The sequence below is a fragment of the Apodemus sylvaticus genome, chromosome 1 (genome assembly GCF_947179515.1).
Source record: "Apodemus sylvaticus chromosome 1, mApoSyl1.1, whole genome shotgun sequence".
Taxonomy (NCBI): domain Eukaryota; kingdom Metazoa; phylum Chordata; class Mammalia; order Rodentia; family Muridae; genus Apodemus; species Apodemus sylvaticus.
Window position 1 is genome coordinate 93,206,092 of NC_067472.1, and position 19,721 is coordinate 93,225,812.

A 19,721-nucleotide genomic window follows, 5' to 3' on the forward strand; every position below is an offset into this window, starting at 1 on the left:
CGGTGAGGACAGAGCAGTGGCCTTGTTTCCTCTTCATGTTTTCTCATGCTGTACAACCATCCATCTCTCATAAGGAAGATGGCAGTAGTACATCATCCCCAGAGCCAGGTCTGGGTTCTCTGGTCTCTACAGTGATGGTTCTGGATATCTTGGGTGGGGAGAGAGACACAGAGCAGGAATCTCTTGTGCAGAAACTCCATGTAGGAAAGATGGAAAACATGGAAAATGTAGTGGCCATCTTTTTCCAGGCCAGGCCGAGTCTCAATTCGTAAAGATTCAGAAAAGGCTAATTTTGGTATCTCCATAGAGAAAACATTTCAGAGTAGCGAAGAATTTCAAATGTTACAAGCTGGTCCTTCACTATGCTGTCTCCGAAAGTCTGAGATTCTGGTAAAATTCTAAACTGCAGGAGACAAGGATATCTACATAATATTGAAAGGTGTGCAGGTGCTGCTGAAGCAGAGGCAGCTGGTGACGAATCAGCCCGCCAGCTCCAAGATGGCATCTGTGAATTCCAATCCTGTACCACAGACCCAGATGCCACTTGCCTACTGCACGGTGTGGGTCTATCTTTGCTAACCACATTAGGACAGCTATAAAGCTGTGGGTCACCTAAAACACCCCCACCCCCAAAAGAGGCATGTGTCAGAAGGGCTAGGTCCCAACAGGAAAGGCATCCTCCGGAAGATAAGCTCCCAGAGGCGTGGAGGAAGCACTTTGCTTCTCCTTAGGCACTTAGATCAAGATAAGATAAACTCTTGATAGTGTGAATTTCTATCTTTCCTTTAGCCATCTTCAAGGGTTCTTCTTGAGTGTTTCCTGGAAGTGGCCCACACCATCATCCTTCTTGCTCGGGCGCACAGTTTCTTGATGTCTGTCCCTATTTCTTTTCTTTTTATGCAGTTGGAGATCCAACCAGCCCAGGCAAGCCCTCAGCCAACCTAGCCACTCTCTTCTTGCATCTCTCCCAGATGATCATGGCCTGCATGCGGGGTCATCCCGAGTGAGCAGGTCAGTCTTCTGAGGCTGCTGTAAACGCCTTGTCTTGTGTTGGTGCTAAGGGCAACACCAAGAGCTCTTGCTGGACAATGAGTGACCACCAGCTGAATTCAACTTCAGGGCAAGAGAGAGGACCGATTTCTCAGTTGCTTTAGTTTCCCAATGATAACAAAGGAAAGACTTGGAGGTGAAGGAAGAGGGAGGGGGTGAGTTTAGTTAGGGAAGAAGAAAGGTTGGAGGGAATTAGAAGAGTATAGAATGTTTCCCTGCTTGATTAAGTGTTTTGTTTTGTTTTTTAAAAAAGCCTCCTGTGAAGCAGACAAACCTGGGTGTTGTGTTTTGGTTTTTGAGATATAGCTTTGGTCATCCTAGGAGACTGACCTTAAATTCAGTCCTCCTTCCTCCCCAGTACTGTGAGCACAGGTATAAGCAAGCACATCTCACCATGCACTGACTTTTTTATACTTAAGGAAAAGCTACATGGTTGCTTTTGTGCGTGCTTCCAGCTTTTAAGAAGCTCAGGGTCTTTCCCAGCCTCTTTCTCTCCCTCTCCCTCTCCGCTTGCATGGGTATATCCACTCCTTCCCTCCCTCTCCACCTTATTACTCTAAGACAAGGTATACTGGCTGCCGAGGGATCTCCCCAGCACTAGGCCTATAGACACATGCCCCTGGGTCCCGCTTTTCACATGGGTGCTATGGACCTAGGATCTAAACTCAGGTCCTCCTGTTTGCTTGGCAAGCACTCAGCTACTTCCCAGCTCTTAAAAAGCTATGTTTTAAGTGCTTTACTGAGAATCTTGTTTACGGGGCTAGACAGATGGCTCAGCAGCTAAGAGCCTTTCCAGTCGTCTGAAGTTCAATTCCCAGCATTGACAAGATGGCTCACAACTGTCTGTAAGTAATCCAATTCTGGCAAACACGTAGACAAAACTCTCATACACATGAAACATACAAATACATCTTTTTTATTAAAAAAAAATACTAGTTCAGAAGTTCTGTCATATATTTTACAAACTTATGAACAGAACTTGTACTCATAATTCTTTGCTTAAAAACAGAGGGGGAGACCCAAGCAGACACAGTAGGATAAAGTGGGGAATCAGTGGAGGCTGGCCATAAGGGACAACTGAAGGCCACTGAGTGGGGCTCGGGCTATCAGGGAGCCCCTGGCCCAGGTGCCTAGCTCTCTTGTCACATTGTCATAGTTCAGTCACTAGGTCCCTGCCTCCAGCTTGGCTATCTTACCAGCCAACCTCTTAGAGTGAACTATAAGGTCTTTCCAAAGGAGCCTAGTTAATGTTCTCAGGCCCCTAGGCAAATGTTCCCTTCTCAGCTAGGTGATACAGAGCCACTCCAATCATTACCCAGGGTCTACCTCCATGGTACTCTTCAGGGTAATCCAGATAACCACTCTGGGACTGGCTATTCTTTCTTTTCTGGGCCCTGTTTCCTGTCTACTGCAGAGCCCTGGCTGTGGGAAATCAACAAGGGAATTAGTACAAGGTTTAATATTTCCCAGAATATCAGCTCCATGAAGTCAAGGCCTAGGCTGCACCAGACCTGAAAAACCCCCAGAGGTGGAGTGAAGCATCACTCCCTTGCTTTTAAAGTTCAACAGAACCTTTTCCTGCTTGTGAAAATGAAAACAGACTTAGAGTCTGCATACCTGGGGAATGATTACGCCTACAGTCACTCTGAGAAGCAGTCAGGAGCAGCGGCTGACCTTTAGACCTTTAGAGGTGACACTAACACTTTTCAAGGGGCTACTCATTGAGACTGCTGCAGGGGAGGTTCAGTCACTTCTGAGTCTTCTGCCCTGGGAAACACAGCATCAGGAACCAGCACTATAACTGGAACACTGAGGCTGAGAAATACCCTGGGGTTAGTGGCTTCCTAGGCTTTCTGTCTGAAGCAGGGATAGCCATGGCAAATTCTCAATCTATACTCCATAGAACAAAGGACAAAGTAGAAGGAAGGGTTTGTGAGGGTGGGTGTCAGATCCACGCTTGCTATTTTAGGCCATAGCTTCACTACGATGTCCAGCTTAAGACATGAGTTCTGGTGCTGGACAGATAACTATGGGTGAAGCACCTGCTGTGGAAGTGTAAGGAGCTGAGTCTGAATTCTCCAGTATCCACATAAATATTGGAGGGGGTGAGTGGTGGCCCCTTCTGTAACCCTAACACATAAGAGGTAGAGACAAGGGATCCTGGATCAAGCTGCATTACCAGAGTAGCCAAGTCAGTGAGTGCTGGAGTAAAACAGAGAGACTGTGGCTCGATATAAGGTAGAAAAAATGTTAACATCTGGCACATGTCTCTCTTCCTGTGTCACACACACACACACACACACACACACACACACACACACACACACACACCCTGATTGGTTTTCTGTCAACATGACCCAAGCTAGAGTTATTAGGAAAGAAGAGCCTCCATCAGATTGCCTTGTAATGTAAGCAACTCTAGGGGCATTTTCTTGACTATTGATGAATGTGGGAGGGCACACCCCACTCCTGGACAGGTGGCCCTGGGTTGTATGAGAAAGCAGACTAAGCCAGCCAAGAGCGGTGTTCCTTCATGGCTCTCCTTTGGTTTTTGCCTCCCGCTTCCTACCCAGACTTTCATCAGTGATGGAACATGACCTGAGAATTGTAAGCTGAAATAAACACTTCCCTCCCTAAGCTGCCTTTGGTCGGGGTGTCTTATCACAGCAGACAACAAGCTGCTGGAAAACCAGGAGCCTAAAGAATTCTCTCACTCCCTAGTCTAGGAAAGGAAAAGTAAACAGGCCTGAGATGGAGAGAGGTCTCAGTAGATGAAGACAACTGCCTTGCAAGAGACCCATGTTGTTGGAAGAGAGAACAGATGCCTGAAAGTTGTTCTCTGACCTTTGTAAGTATGTCCCCCCTCACACACACACACACACACACACACACACACACACACACACACACACACTTTTAAAGCAAACAGGCTTATGGGAAAGTGTACCCAGGAGGGACCCAGCTATATACATGCCACTTTTACTAACTCTTTAGGAAGACAAAGAAATGAGACATTGGTTTTAGTATTCACATGACATGCAGACAATTGGTCAACCCACTACACACACACACACACACAGACACCGACACCCCACTTTGATGTCTGTGTATGTGGAAACATGGTGACCAGCCTAGATGAGGCATTGCCACTGATAATAGACCAGCAGTGGCCACGTCATCAGTCACCTTCTCCAACAAGCCTCCTTCCTACACCTTTCTCAAGGAAAAAACAACATCTCGTGAAATCTTGGCCACTACCCACCATCCCCAGTGCATACCCAGGAGTGATGCATCATTTTCAAGATGACTTCAAATTGTGTAGTGAGTTTATCTCATCAGTTATTGTGGGAATTCAACAAGGACAATGAGTCTATCCCCATGGTGAACTCTGTGAAGATACCTGTCCCTGTATCTTTCAAATGTGCTGATAGATACCAGAGGCCAGCAGAGAAAGCTGAGACAGGACTTTGAGACCCCTACCCCCTGCAAGATCTGCAGACATGCACTCATGTTCTGCCAAGAGATAGTAAATCAACATTATACTAAAACGTCCACAGGATATAGGATGCATAGATAGATAGATAGATAGATAGATAGATAGATAGATAGATAGATATAGATAGATAGTATGTGTGTATGTATATGTATGTATATATATAATATATATGTGTGTGTGTATATATTTGACACAAGACTGGCAAGCAGATATGCCAGCCATTTTCGACTATACTGCTACCCTGAGAACAGACAGGGTAATAATGACCAAGTTACTAATGACCACCAGTATCCATTCCAAATTACCTCCATATATCAGCCACAGGCTCAATAGTATAGGGGAGACACTTAATGGAAGCACTGTGTGTCCTAAACCAGGGAATGAGAGTGGCCACTTCTCTATAATATGATGACATGAAGCATTCTCCTGGTTTAGAATTCAGAAAGAGTTGAGTGCAAATACTTCCTTTGCTCTTTACAAGGCTTGGTAGCTTTTGTCAAATCAATTATGGACTTGACCCATTGAACCATAATTTATCCCATTTTTTTCTTGAAATCAGAATATAGCACTAATTTATGAGTTTCAATGAGAGAACACAGAACACAACATCTGCCCTTGAAATCCCAGACTCTGAATGCATTCTCCAGGCACATGGGCACGGAGCTCCTTCCATATCACACTGTAGCTCTTTTCTGCAACCAGTCAACAATATCCTATATCTCAGAGTCCCATTTATATAGCTAGCTCTGAGACAGGGGAGTGGCTATCAAGAGCCCACTTATAAGTGCCATGCCTGGAACATTTGGTAGGTCTAATGGAGAGACAGACCACAAAAGACTCCATTTCTCCAAGAGTTGAGGAAGAAAAGAATTAAAGAAGCCACTAGAAGTGCTTCTGGGGCTCCAGTGTGGAGACCACTGCCACCCTACAGCCTCTGCCTGACACCTGCTCCTTGTGTCTGTTCCAAGAGTGGAGAGAAAGAGTTTTTTATTGTTTAAGAACAAATAAATAGCTGGGCGGTGGTGGCGCACGCCTGTAATCCCAGCACTCTGGGAGGCAGAAGCAGGCGGATTTCTGAGTTCGAGGCCAGCCTGGTCTACAAAGTGAGTTCCAGGACAGCCAGGGCTATTCAGAGAAACCCTGTCTCGAAAAGAACAAATCCAAAAAAATTAAAAAATTAAAAAAAAAAAGAAAAAAGAAAAGAAAAAGAAAAAATATATAAACAACTTTATCTGTCTGAATACAGGTGTTATGTATAATACCATGATATTTATTCAAAGAAGAAAGCTGAAAACCTCCAAGTGATTCCTTATACCTCAACAGGATCTCTTCAGAGTCAGACAGTTTTTTATTACCTTCTGAGGTGTCCACTCAGGTCCCACCCCCAGCCCCACCCCGACCATCACGCCCACCCCATGTGCCTACAGGGAACACACACACAGTGGAGAGATAGTTTGTAACATCAGAGATGGAAATACAAAATTGGTATCTGTAAACTTCTTTGTACATCATTAATTCATTAGCCTAGAGAACTAGAATCAGAGTGAGAACTTGAGCAAGCGCTGGGGTCGTTACATACATATAGAGAGCACAGCACCTCTGGTTAAAAAGCAAGATCTAGAAAGTTCGTTTAGCCTTTCGACTGCTCAGCCAGTGCAGCTCAAAGCCAGCCACCAACAGCCACACGTGCAGGCAGGCGCGCCAACAAGCAAGCATGCTGCCCACTGCAGAGCGGTCCCTTCCTCCCTGACAGGTCAGTCCTGCCACTCAGCCTGGTTTGTATTTGTAAAGTTGCAGGGTGAGGGGTGTCAGCGTTCAGCACTATAAACCGGCACTGTTTTGTTGTGGAACAAAACCACACACACAGTAAGTGGGTGAGGGGAAGATGCATGAGAATAGCAACAATAGGATGCTAAACAAATTTTTACTATGAATAAAAATTAAATAAAGACCTTCCCAAAGGGGCTCTGAATTGCTGCATTTCAGAGAAGTAAATGTTGTGCAAACTAAACTGGAGCAGGAAAAAGAACTTGGAATTAAAAATTTTTAAATTTTTATTTAGTTATTTATTACTGTGGATGGTGCTTCGTTATAAATGAGGCACATATAAAAAAGCTCTACGTGAACCAGGCTTTATTATTTTACCATCATTTGGTTTTGTTGGCTGTTTTTTTTTTTTATTATTGTTTTGTTTTTGCCTGTGGCTGTATCTGCAGATTTCTCTATTTCTATCTCTTTTCTGTGTTTATTTTGTTTTTTGAGATAAGGTTTCTCTGTGTAACAGAGCTCTGGCTGTCCTAGACTAGCTTTGTGAACAAAGCTGGCCTGGAACTCACAGATATCCACCTGCCTCTGCCTCTTGAGTGCTGGGATTAAAAGCATGCGCCACCACGCCAGTGCCAGCACTCTTTTCTGTATTTTTGAAATGGCATCTCATTACACATTTGTAGCCATCCTCCTGCCTCTGCCTCCTTCCTACTGGGATCACAGACATAAGCCACCACGCCTGGTATAGACTTCTTTACACTAAGGAGACTCACTAAAAACAGCTATCAGACAGTGTGGAAGACACTGGATGGAAATACTATTTGTGTTGAAGGATACACATATGAAAATGTATTTTCTTAAGTTACTATTATTTATTTTATGTATCTGTGTGTTTTGCTGGCAGAGGCCAGAACATGGCACTGGATCCCTGGAACTCAAGTTATAGACAACTGTGAGCTGCCACAAGGATTCTGGGAACCAAACCAGGGTTCTCTGGGCCTGTAAGTATTTTTTTTTTTTAATTTTAAAAAACCCATAAATTCAATCAGTGCTAAGTGTATTATAAAAGTCATTTCAAAACAACTGGAGATAATTTCTCTTCAGTTCTTTATTTTTAGGTATACTATCCATCATCTGTTTCTGAGGCCAATTGCTTAGCCCAGTGCTACAGGACAGTTATTAGACGATTTCTTTTTCTTTTTCTTTTCTTTAATTCTATTTCTGGGCTGAAGTTATTATCAAGATCAGCTCTCTGCTGCAATTGCGCTGTTACTGGGAACTTGCACACACTCACACACACAGAGTTTAATGTGAGGCCAGTACAGAAGCAGAGAGATTAGACACAAAGAAATGTAAACAGCCCTCACATGCTAGGAAGCTAGGTTACGAGAATCCCAGCACCAGGCATTCACCAGTCACCATGGAAAACAGGAAGTGAGGTGCATAGCAACCACGAGCCAAAAAGCAGAAAAGCGCATACCTTTAGCTTGGAATGAAAATCACGAGATTTCCTTCTGGCAAGAACCTGAATGTGACTAGACACCTGCAGGGTAGGGGAAGGGAGGAAAACAAAGGAAAAGCCTGTAACCATGGAGATGAAAAGCCCCCTACAACTGGGCAAGCCAGACGTACCTTAATGGCGGCTTGAATTTCTCGAACTTTCTTTCTTGCTAAGACCTGTATATGACTAGACACCTACATTTTTCGGGTTTATGCGGGGGAAACAAAACGAGAAAAAAAGAAAACAAAAAAACAAAAACAAAAACAAAAAAAAAAGGAAATCAAATATAAAATCGCTATTCCTTGGGAGGGGAGGGGGAGGGGAGGTTATTTGCATCTCAACGAAGCACTGCGGTTAGGAACATACAGTCCCAGCCAGACACCAAGCCCCCAGCACTCCTCTAAAGCTCTATGGACAGGGTCCTCAGGCCAGTGACTAGATTTAGAAGCTTGGGCAGGCTCGCTCACCTCCATGTTCCCACCTGGAGAGTGGGTACTGGAAAAAAACCTCATTAGGAGAACCATAAGAGGAGAGAGGAGGGATGCTTTCTTTATGCAATTAAAAAAAGGCGGTGGTAGAGATAAAATAGCTTCTCTGTATCAGGAGGGAAAATCCCCCATTCTCAATTTAGAGAGGACTGCCCATAAGTTAGCATGCTCTACAGAATCAAAGCCGAGGCTGTGCGCTGGGTTCTGATCTCTTGGAGGACTCTAGATTCTGTGGCGAATGCTGAAATAATACTGGCACATAAATTCAAAAAGCCAAAGAAAAATGGAACCCAGTTAGCAGAGTCTCCCCCGTCCCCCAACCCCTTAAAATTTCTTTAATCCTTCCACTCTTTTGGGAATCAACTGGGAGCCAAATGGATCTGCATATTATTACAAAAAGAAATGTGTGCATATGACCAGCCAGCCAGTTAAAAATCTGGTCTGAAAAACCACTCAGCTTTGCTGAACACTAGAGAGGTGTCGCCAACTGTGGCCCACAGGCACCCCAGGGTGATGCTGGGTGTGGAAACACTGCCAGATAGGCCTCTAACACACAGTGATTCCACGGGCAAGCAAAACTGCATCGATTTCAGTGAGACTTGATTAAATTTAGAAGAGCCCCCAGTGAAGGGGTCACTGGGCAAGTGACCAGAGCCTGCTCGCCAACAGGCCAGCTCAGCACTCAGATGGAAGGAGAGCCTGTTGTCTGTGTCGGAGACTCTGAACCTTCCCATTACAAGTTCAGAGACTTGGGCTTTGTGACAGTCACCTCATTTCTAACTCTCCAGTGACTCCAGATTATTAAAGATCTTTTGGTGGTTAAATGTCTTTTGAGTAATAATTCCCTTTCTTCCCGTTTCCAGGGAAGCAGGGCTCCCCGATCCTCTTTGCCCCTTCATCTGGCTCCCGCTGTTACTCATTTGCACCCAGAATCACTTCTGATTCTCTGCCTTGATGAGGCCCATGGCTGGGTGCATCCCCAGCAGACACTGCCTGCCTGCCTCTGTGCTGGCAGGAGGCCACCCCTTTCTGCTGACTCAGCACGGGGCCAGCTTGGGCAGCATTTCTGAGGGACAGCCCAGCCCACTGCTCCACACTCCAGAAAGGAAGCTTCCTCCCCAGCCCCGCCAGGGCACCCTAATTGCACTCAACCTTGAAGAGACACAGGTGGATTGACTGCACTCAGGACTCAGTTGTAGCCCCTTGCTCCCTTTAATTATTCTGCCATGGAGTCTCTATATTACCCGAATGGTCTTGAACTCCAGGGCTCAAAAGATCCTGAGGCCTCAGACTCCCAAGTAGCTGGGACTAGAGGTACACTCCACCACATCTAGTCAGCTGCAGCTGCCAAACCCTGGGTCATGCACTGTCATTCATGCACAGGTTAACATTAATAACTGTTTTCCTGTCATGGACCCACCCATCACATGGGTCGTTTGTTTTCATTTCCTTTTCTGTTTTTAGAGACTGATTTCCCACCCATTTCATTTGTGAACTTGGTCACATCAGAGATCTGGACTGCTCTGTGTCCAGAAAAACCAGGGAAGACAGAACCCCGGCCAGAGTCAGAAACGAATTCCCATTCCTGCTCTGCAGCGAATAAAATGTGTACCTGCTTCATAGTCACAGCAGAGGCTGACAAAAAGCCATTGCTAAAGAAGCCACAGTGCCCTGGAAGTGCATCGCTTGCTCAGTGTCACGCTTAGGCCATTGCTAAAGGCCACTGTAGTGACTTCGTTGAAAGCATGACAATTACATAATCGTTGCAAGATAATAAAATGCACAGACCCTCCAAATCTCTTGGCTTGCCAGGGTAAGTGCACCCACAGCCTTCTGCAACTCTGGCAAATGTTGGAGGTTGAGGGAAGAGGACTGAACACACAGCAAGGGAAAGTTCAGACACTGGCTTGGCAGGCAACTTTCCCGTGTATGTATGGCAGTGCAGTAGCACATGCTTGGGCCACAGAAAAACCACTATACCACCAACTCCTTACAGGGCACTGGGACTAGGGCTCCTAGAGCCCAAGCACAGCAGGCAAGGCAGCCCAAGGTCTCCGGGCCATTCGCTGACATGCAAACCTTGCAGGCGGGTACTGTACCTGCTTCCTGGTCCTTGTCTTTCCCGTCCTGAGTTTGATGTATCTGGCTATCAATTCATTTCTACCTGCAAGAAAAAAGAATTTACAATAAGGTAGGCTACTTAATAAAGAAATAAACATAGCCCCTGAAAGATAAGAATAGAAATGTATTCAAGAAGCTTGAATTGCAGAGGCTCAAGAGCTGGCGGCTCTTCCAGAGGTCCTCGGTTCAATTTCCAGCACCCACACGGTGATTTACCACCATCCCTAACCGTAGTTCCACGGTATCTGGCCCCACCTTCTGGCATCCAGACATTCACCACGGAGTGCACATACATGTATGCGCACACGCACAGCATTCATATATAAGGTAAAAACAAACCATAAAAGAAAAGGCAGACTTTTCAATGGGAATGGGTGGTAGAATTGCTTGTGGCAATAAACCAAGCACGGTGCTGCACACCTGTAACGCCAGCACTTAGGAGGTAGAGGGAGGAGGGTCAGAACCTTTAGACCAGCCTGGTCAAGAGGGGACCTTGATTAGTTTTCTCCTTCTTTTTTATTTAATAATGGGAGCCCTTTCAGTTCATTCCAGACAGAAAAACAGCACAGCTGTCTGGAAAAATATTTACTAAGGAAAATTAAGATAAAAAGCACTTAACTTTAAATGCTGCCCAGCCACCAAGATTGAAATATTTTAAGAAAATGCCAGTATAACTTGGCATGATGGCAACACCTTTAATCCCAGAACTCAGGAAGCTGAGGCAGGAGGATCTCTGAGGCCAGCCTGGTCTACAGAGTGAGTTCTAAGATAGACAGGGCTACACAGAGAAACCCTGTTTTGAAAAGATCAAAGAAAAAAGCCTGTGTGGTCCTGTTCACTTGCACATAAAAGTGCTGAGTTGGAAAGTAGACACGGGGACAGACGGATGGACGGACGGACGGACACACACACACACACAGGTTATTTAGTCTGGGAAAAAATGAGCCCAGACCTTCTTCTGTTTTAGTCCGTGTTTCTAAAGGGTCATTTTCTTCTTCATCCATGCTTCTCCCAGTGGTCACCTCATTATAAACACAAGAGAGCAAGACTCTTGTGGCTGCTAAGTACAGCAGCCAAAGGAAGCTCAACAGTATGGAAGCAGCAGAAGAGCCAAAATGCGGTCTTTGCACCCGCAGCTAACTACAGACAAGACTGTTCTCAAGCCTGTGTGTCAGGGTGAGCGACTCAACCTTCTCCAAGTCTTGTAACCTTGAGCCAGGAAAAAAACATCTGAACAGAAAAACTTTTCATTCTTTTGCTGCTAGCAAACTGAAACTGTAAACAGTTATGATTCCAAAGAACTATGCTCTGACAGAAAAGTATTCCCCCCAGAAGCAAAAAGTACCCCTAAGCTACCATGAGAAAGAAACCCACTCCTAAAGTTGTGGGTCTTTTTAAGAGAGGTTCAATGAATCACTTTCAGCTGTTCCAGGAACACATACACACTCTATACCACACAGCTTTAGAACATTGTATTTCATGGTCTTTAATCAGCCCCACCGACAAGATCGGGTGGCAATCACTCTGTCTCCCTGCCCTGCTGAGCATGGTTTCGCTTTAACATGACACCAGCACTACCTGAAGCACCAAGTTCCAGTCTTTCCTCTCCCAGGATGCACCTGAACTGTCATGGCGCTGTCTACAGAGCTTATACTCTCGTCTCTCATCTTCCGGACATACACAGCACACCTGAAGAGCACAGAACCCTTTTCTTTCTCTTAGTCAACTGTCCTGGACAGCCAGCACCTTGCTGGGCACAGAGTAATAGAAGAAAAACAGTGTTGTGGTTTGAATGTGAACTATTCCCCAAGGGCGTTTATGTTTGAACGTGGGTTCCCCAGTTGCTAGCAGGTTGTGTAGTCTGAAGGACATGAACTCTAGCAGAGCCAGGCTTGGAGGGTTAAAACCCAATACTATCTCTTTCCAGAGAGTACAGTAAGCTCATACCACAAAGAACTAAGGCAAGAAGCATGAAGCTTTTCTCATTACCAGGGATGTGCCCTCTAAACTGTGAGCCAATGCTGGGCGGTGGTGGTGCACGCCTGTAATCCCAGCACTCTGGGAGGCAGAGGCAGGCGGATTTCTGAGTTCGAGGCCAGCCTGGTCTACAGAGTGAGTTCCAGGACAGCCAGGGCTATACAGAGAAACCCTGTCTCGGGGGGAAAAAAAATCCAAAAATAAATAAATAAATAGCCCCCCCCAAGAAAAAAGAAAACCTAATAATAATAATAATAAATAAACTGCGAGCCAAAACAAATCCTGCTTCCCTCAAGTTGTTTCTATCAGTTATTCAATCAAAAAGACAAACGTCGCTAACACATACACTACCCCAGTGATCCAGTGACCACACCCCTGCCTTGGTGAGCAGGTGACGCCTTGTCCTGGCAGGTCAGAGATGCCATGACTCAGACAGCTCATTAAAGCCTGAATGTTTGTGTCCTTACTGGGACTTGAGCCCATCAGCTGCCTATTTCAGGACATCACAGAACAGACAGAACACAGAAGACAAAAGGTGTCCTGGTGCCACAAAGTACCCCTCCGTAGCCCCCACTCTCTTCTCTCTGAAACCATAAAATACCTCCAAGCCTGAGCCAACTGTTTAGAATGGATGAAGAAGCCTGCTGGATCTTGAAGCAGATTAATAAGACAAGGGTCCTAATTACACGGGGGTTTCTTCTAACTTTTATCTTTAGATTCTTCTAGATACTTGGGGGGTGGGAGGTCGAGACAGTGTTTCTCTGTATAGTCCTGGCTGTCCTGGAGTTCACTCTGTAGACCAGGTTGGCCTGGAACTCAGAAATTTGCCTGCCTCTGCCTCCCAAGCGCTGGGATTAAAGGTGTGTGCTACCACTGCCCGGCTCTTCTAGATGTCAAAAGGCCTTCACACAGATGCCTAGCTGTCTTTTGGGGATCTTCTTGGATCCTCAGTCTGTCCTCTGCCTCCCTTCCTTTCTGAAGACTATGCGGAACTAGAAATGGCCATGCTGTGAGGTTGAGTGTACCTATCACCTTCTCAGCCTAGCCACGCCTCCTCTGTTGATGCTACAGCCTACCACTACTCATTTATTGTTTTTTTTTCAATTGTATGTGTATGAATGTTTTATTACCATGTCTGTGCATGATGTGCATTCCATCCAAGCCAGAAAAGCATATCAGGTTCCCAAGGATTGGAGTTATAAATGATATAAGCTACCATGTGGGGGTAAGCTACCATGCTCCTCACATACACTCCTTATCTTGTTCCTCTATCATTCAGATCTGCTGGTATTTTCAAACCCCCAATAAAAAAATTCCCATTTATTTCTACTTCCACCTCACCCTATTAAATTGAGCCTATCATTCCCGCCTGTCAAAATCTTTTCAGATCTCAACTCTAACTGAATGTACCCTTTTGCGGAGCATTTGGAGGAGACGGGCTTCTGAACTCGGCTCGGGGATTGCTTCAGTGAGCATCCCCTTTCAAACTGCTCGCTGCCAATATCCCCTGTAGTGTCATCGGGCCTACTTGTCCATCTCTCAGAAGGCTGTGCAGATTCTGCAATTTGTCATAAAGGCTCACTGACAGCCGAGGCAAGCCAGGAGTGCCTAATTACCAGAAGCCAGCCCTGAATGACAATGTCCACAGATCAACCGAGTACCCTCCAGCCCTGGGCCCTCTCTGGGCAGCCATTCCGGGCTATTTGAGTGGCCAGGGCTCTGTGTGACATGCAATTTCATCTGGATCTTGTCCAGGTAGCACAAAAGAGGCTCTTGCCCCAAACTTACTTATTTTCTGTGAATACAGAGAAGATGGCTCAGGAGATGTGACATGAAACCCACATAAAGACTTTCGATTTCTTGAAGCACCAGGTTGAAGAAGTAAGATAGCTGTCTAGGAGAGCCACAAGGGCCTATGCAAATAGCACTGTGCTTTAATCCTGCTGAAAAGTGAGTCTAGGGCAGCTTCTTCTAAAGCGGTCCTTAATGAAGGGATGTGCTGAGCATACCTTTCTGGTCATTTCACTGAAAGCTCAGTTTAAGCTGGGTGTGGAGGGTACCAGCTTGGGCTACAGAGAGATCCTGTATTACAACAATACGAAAGCCTAACATCTTACTCTCACAGCCCATCCTTGCTCCAGAGATGCACAGGACCGCACTACAAAGCCTGGATTTTTTTCTTTCATGCCCTGCTCCAGAATTTGTCTTTTAGATATTAAACTGCCTGTTTAACATATGAAAAAAGAGTGCCTTCCCTAAGAGACTGCACAGGGGCCTGGGCGATTCTCTAGCAAGCAATGTGCTCATACTGCTTGTAAGCCTTGTGTGGTTTCAACTCACTCCATCTAATTCAATTACTGTGCTACATGGTTTAATTGGAAAGTACAGGCTAATCTATTAACCTGATCTTTTTTTATTTTTTAATGGGGTGGGGGGAGAAAGAGAGAGATCATGATAGGCTATCTCTCTGTAGCCCAGACTGGCCTTAAACATAGAGATCCACCTGCCTCTGCCTCCCAAGTGATGGGATTAAAGGCATGAACCATCACCACCCTGCTGACTCCAATCATTTTAAATAATTATTTGAAAATAGCAAATAGAGATCCTTTAAACCAAAATAGAATCTGTATGGTTGAGTCTATTAAAACTTTCTACATTTATTTCTAAAGCTCCCCTAAATTAAAATATTCTGACTTACTTGGAAACAAGAGTGGTATTCCAAATGTCTGGGCTTCTCTGTGACCGTGATAGGACACACTGAGTGCTGCTTACATTTCATTTGCATTGGGGTGTGTGTGTGTGTGTGTGTGTGTGTGTGTGTGTACACTCACGTGTGCATGCACGCACACATTCTTACCTCCTCATTTCCTCTCATTTCCACCCGAGCCCAGCTCACCAGTTCACATCCAGGCTGGCCGCCGGCGAGTCCCCGCAGTCCTCCAGAGGCTGTTCCACTCCTCCACCCTGAGCCCTGTTCTTTGTTTTTTGTAACGGGGACCCAGGGATGGAAACTCAGCTCCTGGAGCTTGCGTTTGCTTTTGAAGCTATCACCACAGCCCCACGTACACCTCTCTCAAACAATGGGGGGACCTACAAAAACCACAACCCTAAACCTGAACTGTGTAAGTTTCTGATTCAGGAGCGGGATGGATACCACAACAACGCAGTAACTGGAAGGGGCTCGCAGTCTGCCCTCGGGGGCCTTCGGAGCACCCACAGTCCATCAGAACGCTGGCCAGTAGAAATGCTTCTGGCTTCTCTGGTTTTGCTGTGCCTGTCCCCACCCCCACCTCATACACTTGTAAAATGGACTTCAACAGGGTAAACTTAATTTACCCTGTAGTGACATCCCCACACACATTCTGCACATTACCAGAAATGCTTGGAAACAATCGTGGGTCTTACTTGTGGATTTTTCTTTGGGGGAGGGGGGAGGTATCTACATATATAAATCTTTTGAGCTGTGTGCAAGGCCCATATCTACACATGAAATCCATGCATGCTTAAAATAAATACTTCATTTAACGACTATCCTGTAGAAAATATAATTCATACATTTGAAAAAGAAAGGTGGGGTGGGAGGACCAAGTTTTAACTACAACCTGTCACATGAGGTAGACCTGAAACCTTCCAATCAATCTCAAATGTGTTCCAGATTTCTGTATTAGGGATAGTCAAGTCCTGTTTCTTTAGGTTTTTTTGTTTTTGTTTTTGTTTTTTTTTTGAGACAGGTGACCTTGAACACCTAAACCTCCCTTTCCACTTTCCAAGAGCAGAACTTAAGGGTGTGTGTGGTACCATAGGCACTCACTTGCTTTCCTCTCCCCAGCCGCCCAGGCATGAACCCACAGTTATTTTGCTGTAACACGAAGGCATCTAAAGCTTCTGTGGAATACTTGAATGAACATATCATTCCCAAGAATGCCAAGACCGCAGTGGACAGATAAAAGATTATCTTAACAAGCAGAATCCAGGAACTCTTGTAAAGAGTCCCACTGGCTGGCCTCAGTCTCCCTGAGCTTGCTAGCCCACTCTCTGTGCTTACCTGGGAGTCCGCAGGCCACAGTCAGCATTCCTGATACATCTTGCTCCTTCAGAGCAGTACAGCTTACAGAGCAGAGTGGCCATGCCACATTTCGTTACTAAATGTCACCTCATGTCACAACTCCTGGGTGTCTGACACACACACACACACACACACACACACACACACACACACACACACACACACTGATGGAGACCTTGTCACTAAGCTTACTTCTCTTATAGGCAGGGGCCATGGCCATACCTCACACAGCTTGCTTAGCCAATCCTAACCACCCTCCCCTGTCCTGAGATCTCTAAATTTAATGTTTGACAGCAGGCAGGCCTCTGGCTTTTCCTGCTACAAGAAAGATGGAGAGAAAAGCAGAGTTCACACTGAGCGTCTAAACCCAGAGGAGACTGGTTAACATTGTTGCGGGCTGTATTTGCAAAGGAAAGTGGCCTCGAGGTCTTGTTTGAGGCTCAGAAAATGCAGGGTCTGTGGCTACAAATTGTAGCCCAGAGACACTGAAGTTTAAGGAACAAGAGCTACTTTGTTATTGAATGGAGTCAGTCTGCCAGAGAGGACAGAATGTAGCTCTTCCCTGCTACAGTCATCCTAAAGTAAACCCAACTCCAGGCAAGGCTCTCAAGATCTCCGAAGTATGCAATGGGCTTTGGCCCAGCACTGGAGGTAAACCTCTGCTGCCCTCAGACCTCCAGGAGCTATGGGAGGACACCCACCACTGTGGATCCATGTGATGAGCCCCTGCTCCCATGATCTATGTAGAAGGGAAAGCAGAGAACAAATGTGAGCTGTTATCAAGGTCCCCGGGCACAGCTATAGGGTTAGTGATACCACCCCAAATCCTATTCTAGCCAAAAGGACTATTAGATTACTAGAATGTTCTCTAAGAACATTTTGAGCTTCCTATGGACCTGGAGTGTCCCTGCTGATTTCTGCATGTGTCTAGAGTCCACTTATCTTTCTGATAGCATCATCTTCTCAGAGTTTTGACCTGACACAAGCTGACCAGGTGGCCCCTTTTCTAGACACCCCTAGCCTTTGAAATGACAGCACTCGGGTTTCCTGTGGCAGCCTCACCCAGCAGTTCAGTGTTAGTGGAGCCTACCCTTATAGGGAACATACGCATCCCAACAGACTCTGGTCATGGACCGTCACCATTAGGCCAAGAAAAAGAGGCCGTGGGAGAGGCAGTGAGCGGCTTTCCAGCAGGACAGCAGCCATGGTGAGGGAAGGGAGGCTAGACGGAAGCTCTGTCCTCCGATGGCAGCAGCAGCGCACAGCACAGAGGATTCGTGGGGGATTCTCCTGGGCACGATGGCATTAACATAGCTTCTAGCACTGGGATTCATTTTCATTAAGCTGGAATTCATCTAAATGAGAAGAAAAAGCTAACTAACCTTCTAAAACGTGAAAGCTAACAGCCAAAAGGCACAGGAGTAGGGGATACTGCAGTTGCCAAGTGTCACCAGCTCAGCAGAGGTCTGGGGTATGTGCATCTGTGGACCTGGCTAGTCACTGGTCTTTCTTTATTAACTTTAAGGCTTAATAATTAGCCAGTACCACCATTGCAATGTGTCCTGGCATACTGGGAAGTGGGGGAGGCCTACCAAGCAGGAGAGACACTCACTAGTCAAACCCAAGTGGGTGTTTTTGATGGCAAACAGGCCACACAAGTGGGAAGTGATGCTACCTAAAGGAATTTATTCTCCCAAGAGGAGCTGGCTGCATGGTCCTACTGTGTGCTCTCGGGGTACCCAGAGTCCCCTCCTGATTATCAGGCTTTGTGCCTATAAACGTTCAAACACCACAGCTCTTTTCCTACCCCCCCCCCCCACACACACACACACACACCAGGCAGGAAGTTCTCTGCTCACTGTACCGAGGCAGGCAATGGGTAGGCACGAAAAGGTGGTGTGAATGGCTCTATGGGAGGGATGCGGGATCAGTGTGCGCAAGTGACTTCATGAGAAGGGGCATTTCAATCAGTCCCTGAGCACCATCAAGGAGGAAGTAGCTAAGCCAATGTCTCACTTAATCTCCAATATAAATCATTGACCAAAACCCAGTGCCAACATGGAAAATCACCAGGAAAGGCCAAGGTACCTTCCTAGGTCGTCAGGTGCTAGGACTGCATGTTCCTGAGCTAAAGGTCTTCAAAGGGACTGGTGGCAGTTTCCTGAGATGGCTGGTCTCTTCATCCAGGGCATAGGAGAACAGTTTATACTTAAAAGGAGAGTATAACAGAGAAGGCAGATGGATTCCCGCTCACTCAGAAGTTCAGTTCTCCCTAGAATCTCTTGAAGTGTCTGGTAATAACTCAAGTTCCAGCTTCCTGGGAGTGTCCTCAGCCCACCTCCTTGATAGCATTATCAAATGACAGCCCATAAAATACCTTCATCCTGGGGGTAAGCTTATAATCCTTCTGCATGGAATTACAGAAGAGCAGGTAAGTGTGGCTAAGGCTGTGAGCTGAGCGTGACATTCTGATTTGATTCTACATACATACAATCTGTGCTATTATAGCTCTGTAGAAGAAGGAATGATATTTTCTAACGGCTAATTCATTATGAAGCAGCGAAGATATACCAGCCACCTTCTTAACCCCCAAACACATAGCGAGCATTACCTTCTGTGCTTCAATGCACCATGCCTCACTGACAGAAACTTACGGTATGGTTCTGGGATAGCCAATCCACAGCTTCAAGACCTTCAAAGCTCTGCTGTCTCTTTAGTGGGGTGTCCCACAGTGTATCACCATCTGTCCCCGCATTTACCCTTTCCACGGCACTCTTCCCACCAACACTTAATTCACTTTACCATCCTACCGCCCTTCCTAAAGGTACTACTCACAGCTTCACTATGTCCCAAGACAGTAGGACAGTTAGCATCAACTGTCAACTTAACCAAACACCCAGGAAGAATATCTCAATGAGGGAGGGACTGTCTACACCAGGTTAGCCTGTGGCACGTGTAGGAAGGCCCACACCACAGTGAATGATACCATTTTTTATGCACAAAGTCCTGCGCTGGTTAGGAGTAGAGAGACTGAGCTGAGAAGGAAGCAAATTACTGTGCCGGTGATGTTTCACGTCCCCGCCATGGTGGACCAAAACCTGGATTTGTAAGCTTTTGTTCTCCTTAGTTATCTTTTGTTGGGGTAACAGACTGTCAATCAAGATCTACCCAGGTCCACCCCAGTGTGTTTTCTCAAAGAATCCCATCAAAAACACACATGTCGGGGTGGGGGTATGAGTGGTGAGCCAGGTGGTG

General features: G+C 46.0%; 1 protein-coding gene across 2 annotated transcripts in view; it reads right to left on the reverse strand.

The window, feature by feature from the left end:
- The window catches only part of Tead1 (TEA domain transcription factor 1), a 214,866-nt gene that overhangs the window by 56,211 nt on the left and 138,934 nt on the right, over positions 1 to 19,721 (reverse strand). The window contains exons 3-5 of one of the 2 annotated variants that reach the window (XM_052201060.1): positions 10,402 to 10,466; positions 7,946 to 8,008; positions 7,794 to 7,856 (exon numbers count right to left, since the gene is read on the reverse strand). In XM_052201060.1, the coding sequence (XP_052057020.1) occupies positions 7,794 to 7,856; positions 7,946 to 8,008; positions 10,402 to 10,466 (191 nt within the window). The remainder of the gene's footprint in view (positions 1 to 7,793; positions 7,857 to 7,945; positions 8,009 to 10,401; positions 10,467 to 19,721) is intronic. The other variant, XM_052201066.1, reaches the window with a different exon arrangement.